Source organism: Podarcis filfolensis (genome assembly GCF_964270895.1).
Source record: "Podarcis filfolensis genome assembly, chromosome: 6".
In the NCBI taxonomy this organism is placed as follows: domain Eukaryota; kingdom Metazoa; phylum Chordata; class Lepidosauria; order Squamata; family Lacertidae; genus Podarcis; species Podarcis filfolensis.
In genome coordinates this window covers 18518015-18535791 of record NC_139609.1, presented here as the reverse complement: position 1 = coordinate 18535791, position 17777 = coordinate 18518015, and the positions used below count along the sequence as shown (strand labels likewise).

At 47.2% G+C, this 17777-nt stretch overlaps 3 protein-coding genes across 9 annotated transcripts in view; 2 read left to right on the top strand and 1 right to left on the bottom strand.

Annotated features, from left to right (window-relative positions):
* The window catches only part of LOC310765396 (complement factor H-like), a 28626-nt gene extending 18961 nt beyond the window's left edge, over positions 1-9665 (top strand). The window contains exons 15-18 of one of the 2 annotated variants that reach the window (XM_083620264.1): positions 5582-5746; positions 6707-6877; positions 7909-8085; positions 9448-9665. In XM_083620264.1, coding sequence (XP_083476390.1) covers positions 5582-5746; positions 6707-6877; positions 7909-8085; positions 9448-9650 — 716 coding nt within the window. In that variant the 3' untranslated portion in view covers positions 9651-9665. The remainder of the gene's footprint in view (positions 1-5581; positions 5747-6706; positions 6878-7908; positions 8086-9447) is intronic. The other variant, XM_083620265.1, reaches the window with a different exon arrangement.
* Positions 1-14958, top strand: part of LOC310765395 (complement factor H-like) — a 100426-nt gene extending 85468 nt beyond the window's left edge. For both annotated transcript variants that reach the window (XM_083620263.1, XM_083620258.1), the window contains one exon: positions 13888-14958. In XM_083620263.1, coding sequence (XP_083476389.1) covers positions 13888-14093 — 206 coding nt within the window. In that variant the 3' untranslated portion in view covers positions 14094-14958. The remainder of the gene's footprint in view (positions 1-13887) is intronic.
* LOC310765406 (complement factor H-related protein 5-like) overlaps positions 1-17777 on the bottom strand; it is a 316979-nt gene that overhangs the window by 267750 nt on the left and 31452 nt on the right. For 4 of the 5 annotated variants that reach the window (XM_083620302.1, XM_083620304.1, XM_083620305.1 and 1 more), the window contains 2 exons: positions 16774-16911; positions 14930-16679 (listed from right to left, as the gene is read on the bottom strand). In XM_083620302.1, coding sequence (XP_083476428.1) covers positions 16600-16679; positions 16774-16911 — 218 coding nt within the window. In that variant the 3' untranslated portion in view covers positions 14930-16599. Of the gene's footprint in view, positions 1-14929; positions 16680-16773; positions 16912-17777 lie in introns of those variants that run through there. The other variant, XR_014549557.1, reaches the window with a different exon arrangement.

The following is a 17777-nucleotide window of genomic DNA, read 5'->3' as shown; positions in this document are numbered from 1 at the left end:
GAGGAGACGTTTGAAATCGCCCGGGCTCTCCTTGCACCCGAAGACGTCGCTACTGTTCCATACAAAACAATAATGGAACAGCTGAAGGGGCACTTTTCGCCACAGCCCTCTGTGGTGGCTCGTCGGAATGCCTTCTATGCAAAGCGGCAAGCCCCTGGGGAAACCATAACTGGGTTTGTGACCTCTCTCCGCCAAGCTGCCCGGTTCTGCAACTTCTCAGAGCTGGAGAACATGCTTCGTGACCGCCTCGTCGGTGGCCTGAAGGATGAGAAGCTGCAACAACGCCTCTACGCTAAGAAGGACCTAACGTTCCAGGTCGCTCTGGAGGAGGCCCTGGCAACGGAAGCTGCCGAGAGGTCGACGCAAGAGGCATGGCCGAGCCAGCCGTCCCAACCGAGGGTCCACCACGAAGACCTCACCGACGACTCAGGATCCAACAGGGAGGAGGTGCACCGAGTACAGCAGCGCACTCAAGCAGCCCACATACCACAGCTGCCTCGACGAGAAGCAGGGAACTGCGCAAGCTGTGGAGACAGTCACGAGAGGAGGACCTGCCATTTCCGCAACGCAGAGTGCAGGCAGTGCAGAAAATTGGGACACATCGCCCGGGTGTGTCGAGCTCGGCCCACCCAACGCCAGGCATCAGATGACCAATCCAAGAGCCCCAGGTCCCGGGGCCCAACACACCAAGGCAACTCGACGGAGCTCACGGACTTCCAGGTATACCAGTTGCCCCACCCCAACGTAGAGAAAATTTATGTAGAGGTACAGATAGAGGGGGCCCCATGCCGCATGGAGCTTGACACGGGTTCAACTCTATCCATAATCTCGGCAAGGACCTTAAGGAAACTGTGTCCTACTGGGGGTCCCAAACTCAGGCCGGCCCCATTCACCCTCCGGGACTTCCAGAAACGTAAGGTCCCCACAATGGGGGTGGGGACCTTCAGGGTGCAATACCGAGGGCGGACGCGGCAACTGGACTTGCTTGTGGTCAAGGGCCCCTACATTAGCTTACTGGGATTGGCATGGTTTGGACCACTGGGGCTAGCCATCACCGGGGTGAACCACACTACCTTACAAGTGGACGTGGACGCCATATGCAAGGAATTTCCGGGGGTTTTTGATGGGAAATTGGGACAGTATACGGGCCCCCCCATTGCTCTACAGCTTGACCCCGCAGTACGACCAGTCAGGCTCAAGGCCCGCCGGGTCCCGTTCGCCCTGAAACCCCGTATAGACGAGGAATTGGACCGACTCGTGGAGCAAGGAGTGCTGGAGCCGGTGCCTAATGCCCCCTGGGAAACCCCAATCGTCACACCCGTCAAGCCGAATGGTTCGGTCCGCATCTGCGCAGACTACAAATGTACCATAAACAAGGCCCTCACGGCCCATGCATACCCAGTGCCAGTGGTCAGCCATGTCCTTGCCACCCTGGCTGGGTCGAAAATTTTTGGCAAGCTGGACTTGGCCCAAGCATATCAACAACTGCCAGTAGATGAGGCCACAGCAGAGGCACAGACGATTGTGACACACAGAGGAGCGTTCAGGGTAAAGCGGCTGCAATTCGGTGTCAGCGTGGCACCAGGCATATTCCAGAACCTAATGGACTCTCTCCTTAAAGGGATTCCTGGCGTCACCCCCTTCTTCGATGATGTGTTGATTGCCGGGCCCACACCAGAGGAGTTTGAGGACCGCCTCCGCACCGTTCTGCACCGTTTCCAGACGGCGGGTCTCAAGGTGAAGCGGGAAAAATGTCTACTAGGAGTGCCTCAGGTGGACTTTCTGGGATTTATGGTGGACGCAGAAGGGGTCCACCCGACTGGGGACAAGGTACGGGCCATTTGTGATGCCCCAGCGCCCAAGAACAAGACTGAACTTCAGGCCTTCTTGGGACTATTGAACTTTTACCATTCCTTCCTTCCCCACAAGGCGGCGGTAGCGGAGCCCCTACACAGACTCCTGGACAAGCGGGCCCCTTGGGTGTGGGGCCAGCGCCAGGAGGCCGCATTCCAGGCAGTCAAGGACTTGCTTGTCTCAAACTCGGTCTTGGCACACTTCGACGAGAGGCTGCCGGTGGTGCTAGCATGCGACGCCTCACCCTATGGCATTGGCGCTGTCCTGGGACACCAACTCCCGGATGGAAGAGAGGTACCGGTGGCATACTTTTCCCAGACACTCAACGCAACCGAGCGGAACTACTCGCAAATCGACAAGGAGGGTCTGGCAATCGTGAAGGGAGTAAAAAAATTCCATGATTTCTTGTACGGGCGGCCCTTCACCGTGGTGACTGACCACAAGCCCTTGCTTGGCTTGTTTGCCCCCGAAAAGCAGACCCCCCAAGTGCTGTCTCCTCGTGTCCTCAGGTGGTCAATTTTCCTTGCCAGCTACCAGTATGCACTGATTCACCGCCCTGGGAAGGCGATGGGCCATGCGGACGCCCTCAGCAGGCTACCACTACCGGAAACAGGCCCCGACCCAGCACCTGCACAAGAGGTTATGAGCCTGGAGCTGCTTCCCGACCGCCCCATTCAGGCACAAGAAGTTGCACACCATTCCAAGAAAGATAGGGTCATCTCCCGGGTCCTGGACTGGGTGTGGAGGGGATGGCCCAGCAGCAGCCCCGGGCCAGAATTCGCCGGCTACACAACCCGCAAACAGGAACTGTCGGCCCACAAGGGGTGCCTGTTATGGGGAAGCAGGGTCGTTGTTCCCCAGCCCCTCCGCAAAAGGGTCCTCACAGCCCTACACGAGACACACCCAGGGGTAGTAAGAATGAAGGCCCTTGCCAGGAGTTATGTGTGGTGGCCGGGGATCGACGGAGAGATAGAGGCCTGGGTCAAACACTGCCAGGCCTGCCAAGAATCCCGCCCAGATCCCCCAAGGGCCCCAGTCCAGTCCTGGGAGTCCGCCCGAGCACCATGGTCACGCCTGCATGTGGACTTCGCTGGCCCCTTTCAGGGGAAAATATTCTTCATAGTGGTGGACTCCTACACCAAATGGCTGGAAGTCGCACTGGTACCGTCCACTTCTACGTCCGCAGCCATCCGGGTACTACGCAGGCTGTTTGCAACCCACGGGCTCCCTGACACTCTCGTCTCAGACAACGGGACTGCATTTACGTCAGGAGAATTCCAAACCTTCACAGCGCAGAACGCCATCCGCCACATCCGTTCGGCGCCATTCCACCCTGCCACCAATGGCCAAGCAGAACGCATGGTGCGGACCACCAAGGACACCCTTAGCCGCATGACGCAAGGGGATTGGGAGTACCGCCTTGCCACATTCCTCCTAGCACAACACAGCACCCCCAGCTCAACGACTGGCCGGAGCCCCGCTGAACTACTAATGGGTCGGCGCCTTGCAATCAGATTGGACCGCCTTCACCCCGATAGAGCTCAGGATGAGGTAGTGGTGGGGGAAGGCAGGAACCCCCGGACCTTCGAGGCCCAGGACCCAGTGTACGCAAAGAATTTTGGGGCAGGCCCAGCATGGGTACCCGCCACAGTCACCAGGGTCACTGGTCCCGTGTCGTACGAGGTGCTAACGGATGGGGGGCAATGCTGGCGCCGCCACTGCGACCAGATACGGCGACGATTCCCGGGAGAAAACCAGGAGGAGGAAAGGTCAGAGGAGTCCCAAGGGAACAGAGGGGCAGTGAGGCCCATAGAGCAGCAGGGGCAAGCAGGAGAGGCAGAATCAGTAAATACAGAGAGGACCCGCGAGGACGAAAGGACACCGGAACCAGAACCACGACTGAGCGAGCCGGTTGCACCAGACCAAACAGGCCCATCACAGCCAGCATCCTTGGAACATGAGCCAGAACCTGAACCCCGGACCAGGGAACACCCCAGGCCGCAACGCACACGTAGGCCACCGGCGTACCTCGAGGACTATGAATGCGACCTCCCGGGCAGGACTGGAACTTAGAGGGGAGGGGTGTTATGTACTGAGTTGAATAGGATCCAAACTGCAGCAGTCCGATTGGTCCTAGAACAATAGGATCCAAAAGGCAGCAGTCTGATTGGTCCTAGAACAATAGGATTCAGAATGCAGCAGTCTGATTGGTCCTAGAACAATGCAGCAATATGATTGGTTGGCAGGAACCACCCAATCATGCTCCAGATAGAAGTGAATCCACAACCTGATTGGCTTACAGTAGAATTCCGGAATTAGCCAATCATGTGCAGCCCATTGTGTAAATAATGTATATAAAGCAGATACCTTGAGGGGACTTTCATTCATTCCTCCTCACCACTATGAGCTGAATAAAGAGCATGAAATCACTTTGCGACTCTGAGTATATTTCACATAATAAAAACAGAAACAACAAGCCAATAGCCCCCCCCCCCAAAAAAAAAACAGAAGGGTAAATCAGATCAACCAAAGGCCTGGTTAAAAAGGAAAGTTTTTGTCTGGCGCCTTAACAGTGTATAATTAAGGCGCCAGGCAAACTTCCCTGGGGAGAGCATTCCACAGATAGTGAGCCACTGCAGAGAAGGCCCATTGTCGTGTTGTCACCCTCTGGACCTCTCGAGGAGGAGGCACATAAAGGAGGGCCTCAGAAGATGATCTCAGGGTATGGGTAGGTTCATAGGGAAAGAGGCGGTCCTTGAGGTATTGTGGTCCTGAGCCGTTTAAGGCTTTATAGGTCAAAACCAGCACTTTGAATTGAGCCCGGAAACTAATTGGTAGCCAGTGCAGTCGGACCAGGATCAGTGTAATATGCTCAAACAGCCTTGCTCCAGCCTGGCCACTGAATTCTGCACCAGCTGATGTTTCCAAACTGTCTTCAGAGGCAGCCCTACATATAACGCATTGCCATAATCTAACCTTGAGGTTACCAGAGCATAAACAAGAGTAGTTAGGCTATCCCTGTCCAGATAGGGGAGTAGCTGGGCCACCAGCCGAAGCTGATGGAAGGCACTCTGGGCTACCTGAGCCTCAAGCGACAGCAAAGGATCCAGGAGTATCCCCAAGCTACGACCCTGCTCCTTCAGAGGAAGTGTAACCCCATCAAGAGCAGGCGACCTCCCACCTATCTGGTCTAGGAAACCACCCACTAACAGTAGCTCAGTCTTATCTGGATTGAGCTTCAGTTTGTTGGTTCTCATCCAGTCCATTACCAAGGCAAGACACTGGTCCAACACTTCCACTGCCTCACCTGGAGATGTAAAGGAGAAATAGAGCTGAGTGTCAAGCTATACCATTACAAATAAATGCAACTCATATATATAGACACTTTTCATATTTAATTGCCATTTATTAACATAAGCAATTATATGCTTGTGATCCATTGGACGGGAAATTAGACCTACTGCCAGGAGACCTCTGCCACAGACATACTTTGTGGTCTTATTCAAGTCTGTTACTACTTCTTCACCTCAGCTGCCCTATAAAAAAAGGCAATAATTATGGTTTCTCCTCCCAAACTGCTGCAAGGATTGACTGCAATAAAGACTGAAAGGCGTATTGGAAAATAGATGTCCATGAAAAATACCAGTGAGATTTTCTAGTTGATTAACTCCATTTGATTGTGATTTGCTAACAAACAACTTTACTTAAACAATATTTGAATTGTTAGATGTTGCAGCAAAATGTACACGTCCACAGAATGCAGAGTTTGTACCATTTGCTTCTCTGGAGAAAAGTTTTATGCACAACAACGTTGCAACCTACATCTGTGGTTCCAATCAACATAAAACAAAATGTGTTAATGGAAAATGGTCACCTGAGCCAGAATGCACAGGTACAGTTTTGCATGCTATATACAAATGCATGGTTTCTCAACTTGAGTGACAGATGTGGCCACTGGAAGCAAGAGTGGGACAGACCTGTTCAGGAGTGCCTTCCTGGGTAGGCTAGACTCAGCTCCTTTGGAAAGATCACATAAAGCTTCCTTTAAGATTGCATGAATTCTGCATGCCTTATGTACTCGGCTGGTGTGAGATCAGGATATTAGTTTATCCACTTCAGGAGCAGAAGCATTGCTGCCACATGGGAAAGGCAATCAATCAACCCAAGGACAGAATTAGCAGCTTGCAAAGCAGTCACTACAGGCTGTTGGTTCTTGCAAATAGAGGCACAGGGTACATTTGCCCTTCTGCATCCCTGTCTGAGAGCACCATCCCTGGAGGTCAACTGTGATGCCCAGGATTCAGAAACACATAAAACTGGATTGGGTGGCGTATCTTGCTACTTTCTCAACAGTGACCTTCCGGTAGCTTTATAATAGTAAAATCTGGGTTGAGTTCACATGTCAGATTTAGGTTGCCAGCAAGAACCTTTTTGGTATACCACAAGAAGCGTGCAAAGCTGAACTGAACCATATGCAGGTTAAAACACTGCAATAGAGGAAGGTTAGCATGCAAATATTTCAGGAGCGACAGCAACTCTCCACACTTCTGAAGACAGACACCTCACCTGCACTGAGTTTTGGAGAGCCTGATGAGGCAACATGGGGATCTCACTGGAACTAAACTGGAGAAGTTCTGCTTCTCTTGCAGGTTTTACCAGGCAGCTCTTTGGTCCAAGACCAATGCTACTAACTCATTGCAACATTGAATCCATTCAAGGGATAAGGAGGTTTGACTAGATGCTCACCTTTCATAGATTCTTAAATGCTCTTCTCTTTCATCGTTTCCTTGCATAACTCTATATCATTGAATTCTAATGGACTTTTATTTATTTATTTATTTATTTATTAAAGCATTCTGTCCACCACCACCTCAGCTTCCCAATGCCATTGACATAACTGATACGAGAAACTATAAGAGTGGTGAGGAGATAAGCTTCAGATGTCAGGAGAACTTCTTTCTTCAAGGGCCACAAAAAATAAAATGTGACAATGGAAAGTGGCAAACCCCACCGCGCTGTTTAGGTTAGTATGATCCTCCTTTCGTATTTCCCTTTTTTGTTTTCAAGAAGTCAGAGAATTGAGGGCGGTGGTGTGTGATTTATAAACTAAAGAAGCAGAACCTTTTTTAAAAACGAAAAGAAACTAGAAAATATAAATGACAATGTGGCCTAAAAATGGCAATTCCTCTCTCAAATTATTCTAAGGACACAGTGAAATTTTGGAACCTACTCATACAGAAGACAGTGACAGCCACCAAGTTAGATGGCTTGAACAGAGGACTGGAGAAATTCATGGAGAAGGCCATTGATGCCTATGCTTTGCATATACCAGTTGCTGCAAATCACAGGAAGGGAGATTGCTCTTATGCTCAGATCAGGCTTCTGGGTCTCCAACAGACATTTGGCTGCCCACTTGAGGACAGAACGCTGGCCTAGAAGGGCCATTGACCTGACCCATCAGGCTCTTCTTATGTTCTTCTTATTTAATAATGGGGATTCAAACCAGGGATGTGGGTGCTGCTGTGGTCTAAACCACTGAGCCTCTTGGGCTTGCTGCAATGGGGTAAGCTCCCATTGCTCTGCCCAGCTCCTGCCAACCTAGCAGTTCAAAAGCACGCCAGTGCAAGTAGATAAATGGGTACTGCTGTGGTGGGAAGGTAAACGGTGTTTCCGTCATGGTGTTCCATTGTGCCAGAAGCGGTTTAATCATCCTGGCCACATGACCCGGAAAGCTGTCTGTGGACAAACACTGGCTCCCTTGGCCTGAAAGCGAGATGAGCGCTGCAACCCATCTAGGGGTCCTTTACCTTTTTTTATAAATAGTAATGCACTTGTGAGGTAATAAAGATGTTTATTCAATAGATCAGTGGTTCCCAAACTGTGCTCCATGAAGCACTCGGTGCTCCACAAAGCATCTCCAAGTGTGCGAAGAGATTAGAAAGGAAAATAAATAAATAAATAAATAAATAAATAAATAAACAAACACTCTGGAAATGTTTTTATGCCATTTAATTGTATTCATGAAGACCGCATGCTATATAACTCCCTTTCCAGATACAAGATGTGGAGATCCCCCTGCAATTGCCCATGGTGAGGTAAATAATAGTTCCCAGAGAAAGTATCTTTCTGGTGAAAGTGTGGAGTATCATTGCCATGAAGGTTTTGAACTTGGGGAATCAAGTACTTCAACATGCGAAAATAGGGAGTGGTCCCCACTGCCAACTTGCAGAGGTAAGAAAATATTCTTATGATATAATAATAATTTATTATTTACAGTCCACCCATCTGGTTGTGTTTCCCCAGCCACTCTGGGCGGCTCTCAACGGGATATTAAAAACACAAAAAAACCTCAAACATTAAAAACTTCCCTAAACAGAGCTGCCTTCAGATGTCTTCTAAAAGTCAGATAGTTGTTTATTTCCTAGACCCTCAGAGCTGGACCTCAGCTTCCATTCAAAAGTGGAGGGTAACTATATATCCAATGAAGATCTTTCAATGAGACTACAGTCTTGTTCCATCAAGAGTATGTATGGAAGACATTTTGCCAAACCTATAGAAATTGTGACACTGCTTCACTTGAAGTGTCCTGCCAACCAGCAAACATTCAGAGTTTTGAAATATTCTCCCTCATGCAGAATTGAGGGTAATTCAAATTGCAGTCTAACATTTTGTTGCTTTAATATTTCAACCATGATCTTGCTTTTGGTTTTGGGCAGCACTTGAATGTTTCAGAAACTTTTCAGGGGCTTCTCAGTGCGAAGCTGGTCTACTGGCTTACCATCCCTAGTCAGAACAGACAAGGTTCTGTGAAAGAAAACTTGATCGATAGAACCTGATCCACATTTACTGGTTTTCCCCTGTAATGCACAGCAGCAAAAGGCATAATGTGTATTATGGGCTGCACTGTAAGATTATGTGGGACAGTGGCAAAACCCAACAGATACAGCCAGTGCTTATTTTCTAAGAAAATGTTTAGGGGTACGCTCATTTTGACTCAAGAAAATCACTATTTTATAGTTCAGATTGGGGAAAATAAATACAGTAAATGGACAAAAGTACAAAGATTCACAAAATGTTTAGGGGTATGTGTACCCCCAGGAAAAAAAGCACTGGGTATAGCCACTGCCCTGCTTAAACTGAGAGTGTGCTTTAGGTTGTGACTCCAGAATCCTGCAATATTTAGGATTTCTTTGGGAGTCAAATTGAAACTTGAGAGCAAGCAATTAGGAAGGTGGTATAAAAGTTTGAAAACCACTGGACTAAGGACCTGGCCAGAGTTAAACATGTATCTAAATTCTGTGGATTGGCCATGGCAGACATATTCAATTACTAAACCATCTGTTTTCTTTCCCAGTAATATTTATGTTCTTGAGCATTTAACCCATTGTGAACTTCTCTGATTACTGATCCCTCTGCTCACTTTCTGCCTGCCTTCATATCTCACTCTTGGGGGGGGGGGGGAAACAACCAACAACACACAACTCCCCTCAGCCTTTGAAATGCAGCTTTGTTCAGTATTTTAGTAGGGAAATCCAGACACAGGTATGGTGATATTTTTTGAGAATCATATTTTCATTTGTATTATCTTTTCAGAAAAGTCGTGTGGGGAGCCCCCCAGACTCACTGATGCTGCATATGAAGGATTAATAAAAAATCGCTATGAGCCTGGGGACCTGATACCTTTCAAATGTGCACCAGGTTATGCTACAGAAGGACCACAGAGTATTACATGCCACAAAGGAAAGTGGTCGGAGGCTTCAACCTGTGAAGGTATGTTGCATGTTTTGCCTGGGTAACAATTCCAAAGGTAGTTTACTTCTGGGAACAGAGCAATTCCAGCACTGGTTTGAACAGCAAGGGGCATAGTGAACAAGCAAGTACATCTCTGTAGATGTTTAGGCTCACAAATGTGATTCTGCTTAAATCCTTTACATCTCCAGTTAAAATGATCTGGGGTAGAAAGGCTTGGAATGAACTCTGGTGATACCTTGGAAAGTTCTGCTGATCAGCTTTGGCAATACAGTGCTACATCGGTTTACGAACTTAATCCGTTCTGGAAGTCCGTTCTTAAACCAAAGTGTTCTTAAACCAAGGCGTGCTTTCCCATAGAATGTAATGGAAAATGCATTAATCCGTTCCAGAGGATGAAAAACAACCCCTAAAACAGCAATTTAACATGAATTTTGCTGTCTAACGAGACCATTGATCCATAAAATGTAGGCAATAATCAATGTACTGTACTATAAAATAAATAAGACAGTATTGTAGATGATAAAAATTTAAAAAAAATTCTTATGTACACTGATGATAGTCATTGTTTGGATGGGGGGGGGGCTTTTATCCATTTCTGCAGTCACACAATCAACCAGTAGCTGTACTGGGTTCCACACAGTCACAAAAACAAAGTCACAAGCCACAGTCACAAGTCAGTCCCATAAAACGAAGAACAAGTCACAGTCAAAAAAATGTAAAAGCCACAAAAACACAGAAATATAGCAAAAACAAAAGCTCCAAATGTCACCTCTGTATTGTGTGGGTGCTCGGGACACAACAGGAAGCCTCTAATTAGCAGGGGGGGACTCAATTTACAAACAGAACACACTCAACAGGAAGCGGAACATGTTCAGCTTCCAAGGCAAAGTTCATAAACCAAAACACTTACTTCCGGGTTTGCAGCATTCTATTTCCAATTTGTTCATAAACTAAGCTGTTCTTAAATCAAGGTACCACTGTATTGATCAGGCAATAATCTGGGCTCACTCACACTGACCTTTCCTCCTGCACTTTCTAGGCAGAGCTCCAAGCTTTAAAGCTCCATATCTGAGAGCTTTTCTGTGGATTGCTGTTTGCTCCGATTCAGCAATGAATGGGTATTTGTGGGAAAAGACAGCTTCCGATTTATGTGAATGCTACTAGATGCAGAACGTTCTTTGACAAATCAGAGAAGTGGTCAGCCACTCCTACGCTTGGAGAAAAGAGAGCTTCTGATCAATATCACAGGTCCTTCTAGTGCAGCCTTCCTGCTGCCCTGGGGTACCCTTTTACTGTATTTGTATCAGTATCTGAGCAGTCCCTGCAAGCAGTGTGTCCCATCGTACTGTACCTCCCTTATCAACCCAGGAAGAAGTGGGCCCACAGCACACACGTAACCTCTTCTCGGGTTGGAATCTTCCTGGGAAATCTATTTAACATTAAAAAACTGAAAACAGTAACTTTTTAGATGAAGGTCCTACTGACAGCACTAGTTCCTAGGCGAGATGCATTCTGGCAAATCCTCTCTGGTGGTGTGAACACTGTTGCAAGTTATGGTGGGGGCAACAGCTCCTTCTTTGCATCCCTCCCATGCCTCACAAACAGAGAGGGCAAACAGCAGTGATTACTCCAACCTTCCATCATTCCCCACAGGGCAACCTCCTGACTCCTCCTCCATCTCCAATCTCAAAAGCATTGCAGAGAGGAATGTAGATCCCCGCTCTGCCAATATTAATTGCCAATGAAGGCATTGGGAAACAGGGATCATGACATTGCATGCATGGATGAATGGAATGGATGCTTTTTTAGAACTTGGTATGTTTGGATGAGTGGAATGGGTGGTTGGGGGCAACATTTATTCTTTATTGTGGAGTGGGGCATTTTTGCCCCACCATTAGATTGTAGGGCCTCAGAGGCTGGCTGCATTTAAATCCTGTCCCCAGGCTTAAACTTCCCCACCCCTGATGTAAACTAAGTGATACACATTGTAAATTGGTTTTCTGATGGTTATATTTAGGAATTTAGTGCTGAATCCCAGGTTCGGCTGCCGTCATAATTGTAGACGTCCCTTTGTCAAATTTAAACTCTGCCCTGAAGAAATAATATTGCCTAATACAATTCAAATAAAGGGCAGTGGCAACATCCAGCCGAGTTTGAGAACGTAGTTATTCTTCCCACTGAAATCTATGTGACATAGAGCTTAACTTGGCCTATATTATAGCAGAACAAATCAAGTATCTTAGAGATACAGTGGTACCTCAGGTTAAGTACTTAATTCGTTCCGGAGGTCCGTTCTTAACCTGAAACTGTTCTTAACCTGAAGCACCACTTTAGCTAATGGGGCCTCCTGCCGCCAGGGCACAATTTCTGTTCTCATCCTGAAGCAAAGTTCTTAACCTGAAGCACTATTTCTGGGTTAGCGGAGTCTGTAATCTGAAGTGTATGTAACCTGAGGTACCATTGTACTTAAACTAAATGGCCTTGGGTTAAAATAACTATCTGTCTGAGGTATGGATGGATCTGTCAATTTCAGTTCTTCCAGCTTCTCATTTTTCCTGGGCTGCCCAGACAAGAAGACCCCCCTCTCAGCTTTGCTGATGTGGTTCAAAGGAAAGCAGTGCAATACATTTGGCACCAGCTTGGCTGTAGCAGTTGCTGGAATGAGATGTACAAGCTGCCATCCAACTGTTTTAGGGACTCTGCTCTGGATTTGTGTAGAGTTTGCTTCCCTTCTCCTAAAGATATCCCGCAAGGCAGTGAAGATTCAGGATCAGAGCTTTCCTTCTCCTAGATGGGCTACCTAGTTGGTGAGCCCCATCTGCCCCTCACAGCATTTGTAGAAACTGCCTTCTTAACTGTTGGACCCACTCTTGGTCTTTGCATGGAGGTGTGGCAGTTAAACCAATGTTTGGCTTTAGTTAGGCATTGGACAGCAGGATTGCAGGTAAGCTTGGTCCTCCTTAACCATGATCTGTAAACATAGGCACCAACTCCTAGGGGCCGAGACATTTGGGGGTGACTTCTTTCCCTTGCACAGGGACGCGGGTGGCGCTGTGGATTAAACCACTGAGCCTAGGGCTTGCCGATTGGAAGGTCAGCGGTTCGAATCCCCGCGATGGGGTGAGCTCCTGTTGCTCGGTCCCTGCTCCTGCCAACCTAGCAGTTCGAAAGCACGCACCCCAGAGTTGGTCACAACTGGACCTAATGGTGTCAGGGGTCCCTTTACCTTTACCTTAATATTCTGTTGGGAGCTGCCCAGAGTTGCTGGGGAAACCCAGCCAGATGGGCGGGGTATAAATAAACTATTATTATTGTTGTTGTTGTTGTTGTTGTTGTTGTTGTTGTTGTTGTTGTTGCAAGGGGTTGGACTAGAAACAATTAACAGTTCCCTTCCACCTCTGTATTTCTGCATTCCCAGTTCACTCTCTGGATCTGTGCACACAGCCAGGAAATTAGAGTTGCTCTTTTGAGAATGGTCAGTGGCAATGAACATAATATGCACGCAGAAGGGTCTGGTTTCAGTTGAAATACTCTCTGTGCGCATGGCTTGTAAAGACTTTAGCCTGAGAAGTTGAAGAAATAGTTCTTGGCCAAATGGATGAATAATATAAAATTCCTGCATATGTAGCCTGTCAATTTATTAGTCCATTTCATCACAAGCTGTTCATACCCTACAAGCAAAGCAGTGGCGTAGCGTGGGTTGTCAGCACCCGGGGCAAGGCAAGTAATTTGCGCCCCCTAACCCGTGGATTTGTGCCCCCTAACCCCCAGATGTTGCGCCCGGTGCGGCCGGCCCCCCCTGCACCCCCCACGCTACACCACTGAAGCAAAGCATTGTATTCAACTAAGTTTCACTTACCGTATTTTTCACTCTATAAGACGCACCAGACCACAAGATGCACCTAGTTTTTGGAGGAGGAAAACAAGAAAAAAAATATTCTGAATCTCAGAAGCCAGAACAGCAAGAGGGATCGCTGCGCAGTGAAAGCAGCAATCCCTCTTGCTGTTCTGGCTTCTGGGATAGCTGCGCAGCCTGCATTTGCTCCATAAGATGCACACACATTTCTCCTTACTTTTTAGGAGGGAAAAAGTGAGTCTTATAGAGCAAAAAATACGGTAGATTTTCTCAGAGGAGACCGATGGATGGGACTACATAATGAACCTCAATTGATTTCAGTGGGTATGACTAACTTTTGGCACAACTCAAAAGTTTTATTTGTCGAGTGAACTCCTCATTGTCAAATTAATCTCTATGATGACATGATTTGTGCTTTTTTGCAGTTCCTTGTATAGGAACCGAAGAAGATATGAATCAGAACAATATTGAACTGAAGTGGAGATACAGTGCAAAATTATATACAGTATCTGGAGACGTGACAGAATTTGCCTGCAAATGGGGCTTTGGGCCAGATCCATCCTCTCCTCCCTTCAAAGCCTTATGCAGAGAGGGCAAGTTGGACTATCCAAGATGTATCCCTATACGTTAATTGCAGTTAAAGCACAATAATAAAAAATTCAGCACTCATAGGTGAGATTTTTGTCAGTCTAGAGAAAGCAATGTGTATTACAAAAGAAGGTCTATACCAGTATTTAATGAATATTTTCAGTCCTGGCGCTGACCTTAAGTTGTATCATGGAAATCACTTTTCAATATTTAACCATATACGTATGTTCATTTTTCTCATTTCCTCCCTGTGTTTTCCCCTCTGTTTTTTACCATCTCTTATTTTCTCCTGCTCACTCTCTTTCCTTTCACTCTTTTCATCTTCCTCTCTTAAAGTCCTAAACAGAATTAAAAAGATAAAAAGTGGTTCTGGTGACACTAGTAAAACCCAGATTAAGCCATGGCACAGCATACCTAGGGGTTTTAACTCACAAGCAGGAAAAAAATCTGATTCCTCACTCAGCCATTGGAATAAATTCACCAGATCCATTTAAATTTCAGTGCTGCTAAGCACCAGTCATCAAAACATGATTTTTTAATATATACCAAAATATCTGAAGCCTCCCAAAAGCGATGTCACTGCCACCAACCTGTCCAGTGTGGGAGTGTGTTTGTGAGGTCAGGATTGCATCAGTGCATCCTCACAGCCCTGTTTCTTGCCACCTCCCTGGTCCCATACCAACCAGGTAAGCATCAGTGACGCTTCTGTTGGAAGAGCAGCTTTGCAACCCTGCTCCACTACCCAGCCACTCTTGCATGTGAGCACATTTGGGAAACTGGCCTTAAGTTTTCATTATGTCAAATGCTAATGATAACTGCTATAAAATAATGACCAAGTGGTATATGGGCCCTGAAAGAATTCGAAAGACAACTGGGAACTTAGCTAATAAATGCTGGAAATGTGGAACTTTATTACACATTGGAAACTTTATTTATAGCGGCGTCATAACAAAGCAAAGGGATTTGGGTCTCAAATAAGAAACAGAATAGGGAGATTAATATGCACACAATTAGATCTGGATCCTGCCTTTCTTTTTATTAAGCCATATTACAAAGCTCCCAGTGCAACAAAGAGGACGAATATGCTATATGCAGTAAGATTGTTTTATGCTAGATGCCAGGAAAAGGCAAAAATCAGAATGAGCAGAGAGGCTGTACAATTGCGCTGTTGTGGCAAAGCTTGCAAGGTATTTAAGAGGGAAAGGAGGAAGGCGGAACAAGCTGCATGACTACTTCCTGGACAAGAAAGCACCACCCTCAGCACCTCTGTCTTATCAGGATAAAGCTTCTCTTTATTGTAGGGTTGCCATATTTTGAAGAGCAAAAAAAGAGGACACATTTAACTATGACTCTCTCTGGAGAGTCTCATCATGAAAAAGAGGACTTGTCCTGGAAAAAGAGGACATATGGCAGCCCTACTATTGGCACCCATCCTGCCCATCAGTCAAACACTTTCCCAACATCGCTTGATTCTGATGGAATGGAATATGAGAGTTATCTGTATCTGCATATTGACGACACCATGCACCAAAATCCTGGATGGTATCTCCCTGCAGTCTCATATTGATATTGACTTTCTTAGGATACAGAATGGATTCTTACAGGACCTCACAGCTTAAAAGCCACAGAACAACACAACCATCTCCTAGTACTGCATTTTAGTAGCAACCAGGCAGTTAAGAGCAGAACCACGTAATACTACCTGCTCAGCCATTCCCCCTTAGCAAGCTTTAGTAAGCCGTGAGCAGCAAGGTTTGAGCAGACATGTTGCTATCTGCATCTCCACGAGGACCTTGTCTATGTCATTAAAGGTAAAGGTAAAGGGACCCCTGACCATTAGGTCCAGTCGTGACCGACTCTGGGGTGGCAGCGCTCATCTCGCTTTATTGGCCGAGGGAGCCGGCATACAGCTTCCGGGTCATGTGGCCAGCATGACTAAGCCACTTCTGGCGAACCAGAGCAGCGCACGGAAAAGCCGTTTAGCTTCCCGCCGGAGCGGTACCTATTTATCTACTTGCACTTTGACGTGCTTTCAAACTGCTAGATTGGCAGGAGCAGGGACCGAGCAACGGGAGCTCACCCTGTTGCGGGGATCGAACCGCCGACCTTCTGATTGGCAAGTCCTAGGCTCTGTGGTTTAACCCACAGCGCCACCCGCGTCCCTGTCTATGTCTATGTCATTAGGCTGCATCAACTGAAAATGTCCCCAAGAAGTTGAAGCAGCATCTGGGCACCTCACTGGGGACTGTAGCAGGTGGGGATGTGGCACTGGGATTGCTAGAAAGCAGGGCTTTTTCCAGTTCTGGCACCTCACAGGTGGATACCATTGCCATTAAAAGGGAGGCGTTCATGGTAGAAAAACAGTACTGCTAGAAGGGCAAGGGACTTTGCCCTCAAGTGCCTTGCAAACAATTCACAGTGGGTTTCCAAAAAGTCTTTAGTAAAAGAAATGGATACAGGAACAGTGTGCCACGTGACTATGATCTAACGTTCTTGTTTACGTTCTCCTTCCATTCTTCAGGACTGGCTTCTAGAATGCAGGTGGTTTGCTACTTAGTCTTCATTCTCTCTCTCTTTAGCTCCTGCAGCTCCTGCTCAAGCACAGCCATGCGCCTCTCGAGTGATCTTACTGTATAAAAAAAAAACCAAAGGCGTATGAAACCGCAGCCGACCTGATGTGCATTTGTAAACCACAATCCTATGCTTTAGGGCTGCTAACTTACCTGCGGCATGGATAGTGTGTAAGAAATCTAAAAGGTCTCTGCTGCTAATGCCATCACTTGTCGCAGGCATGGGGTTGCTCTGGCTTCCAGGAGCAATGGGAAAGTCTGTGCTGTGCTGCACGGTGACAGTTGATACATCTACAATGCAAAAACATGAAAATGGATGAAAATGCCGGTGCCTGTGCTCCTCTTACAAGGGATGCCAAATCTGGCATTGAGCTTGGAAATATGACCATACTGTGTTGCTTGCTTTATTTGGTGCTCTTTGCATGCCGAAGACTGTGTCCGCGGTTTGACTTTACTCTGAGCAGTGAGTGTGCCGTTAAAGCAAACACACAGAGATGGCCCCTTTGCTGTAAGTTAGTACTGATGCCAGTGTGCGCCAGTCAAGCATTCTGGAACCCAATGCCACATACAAAGCAAATGGCATCTATAAATCAGTCATTAAGCACCCTTGGCGAGTGAAATAAAGTCAAGTAACACAAAGGATGTCTTTGTTATGTTTTACATGGGTTGAAGCTTCTCACTTCCTCAATTGGAAGGGGCAGCCGCTGCCACAGTTTCATTGTTAGGAGAGAAAACGGGGGGATGGTGGCGGCATTTGTCTTTTGTTGCAGATACACATACTCAACATAGAAGACACACACCTAGACTGAGTAATGGTAAGGTAAGGTAAAGGAGCCCTGGACAGTTAAGTCTAGTCAAAGGCGACTATGGAGTTGCAGCGCTCATCTCGCTTTGAGGCTGACGGAGCCAGCGTTTGTCCACAGACAGCTTTCTGGGTCATGTGGCCAGCAGGACTAAGCCGCTTCTGGTGCAACGGAACACCATGACGGAAACCAGAGCCGCAGCAGTACCTACCGTATTTTTCGCTCCATAAGGCACACCTGACCATAAGGCACACCTACTTTTGGGGGGGGGGTAATTCAAGGGGGGGAAAAATTATTTAAAGGGAGCACTGAGCACAGCCTGTATGCATCCCAGGCTCTGCTCAGCGCTCCCTT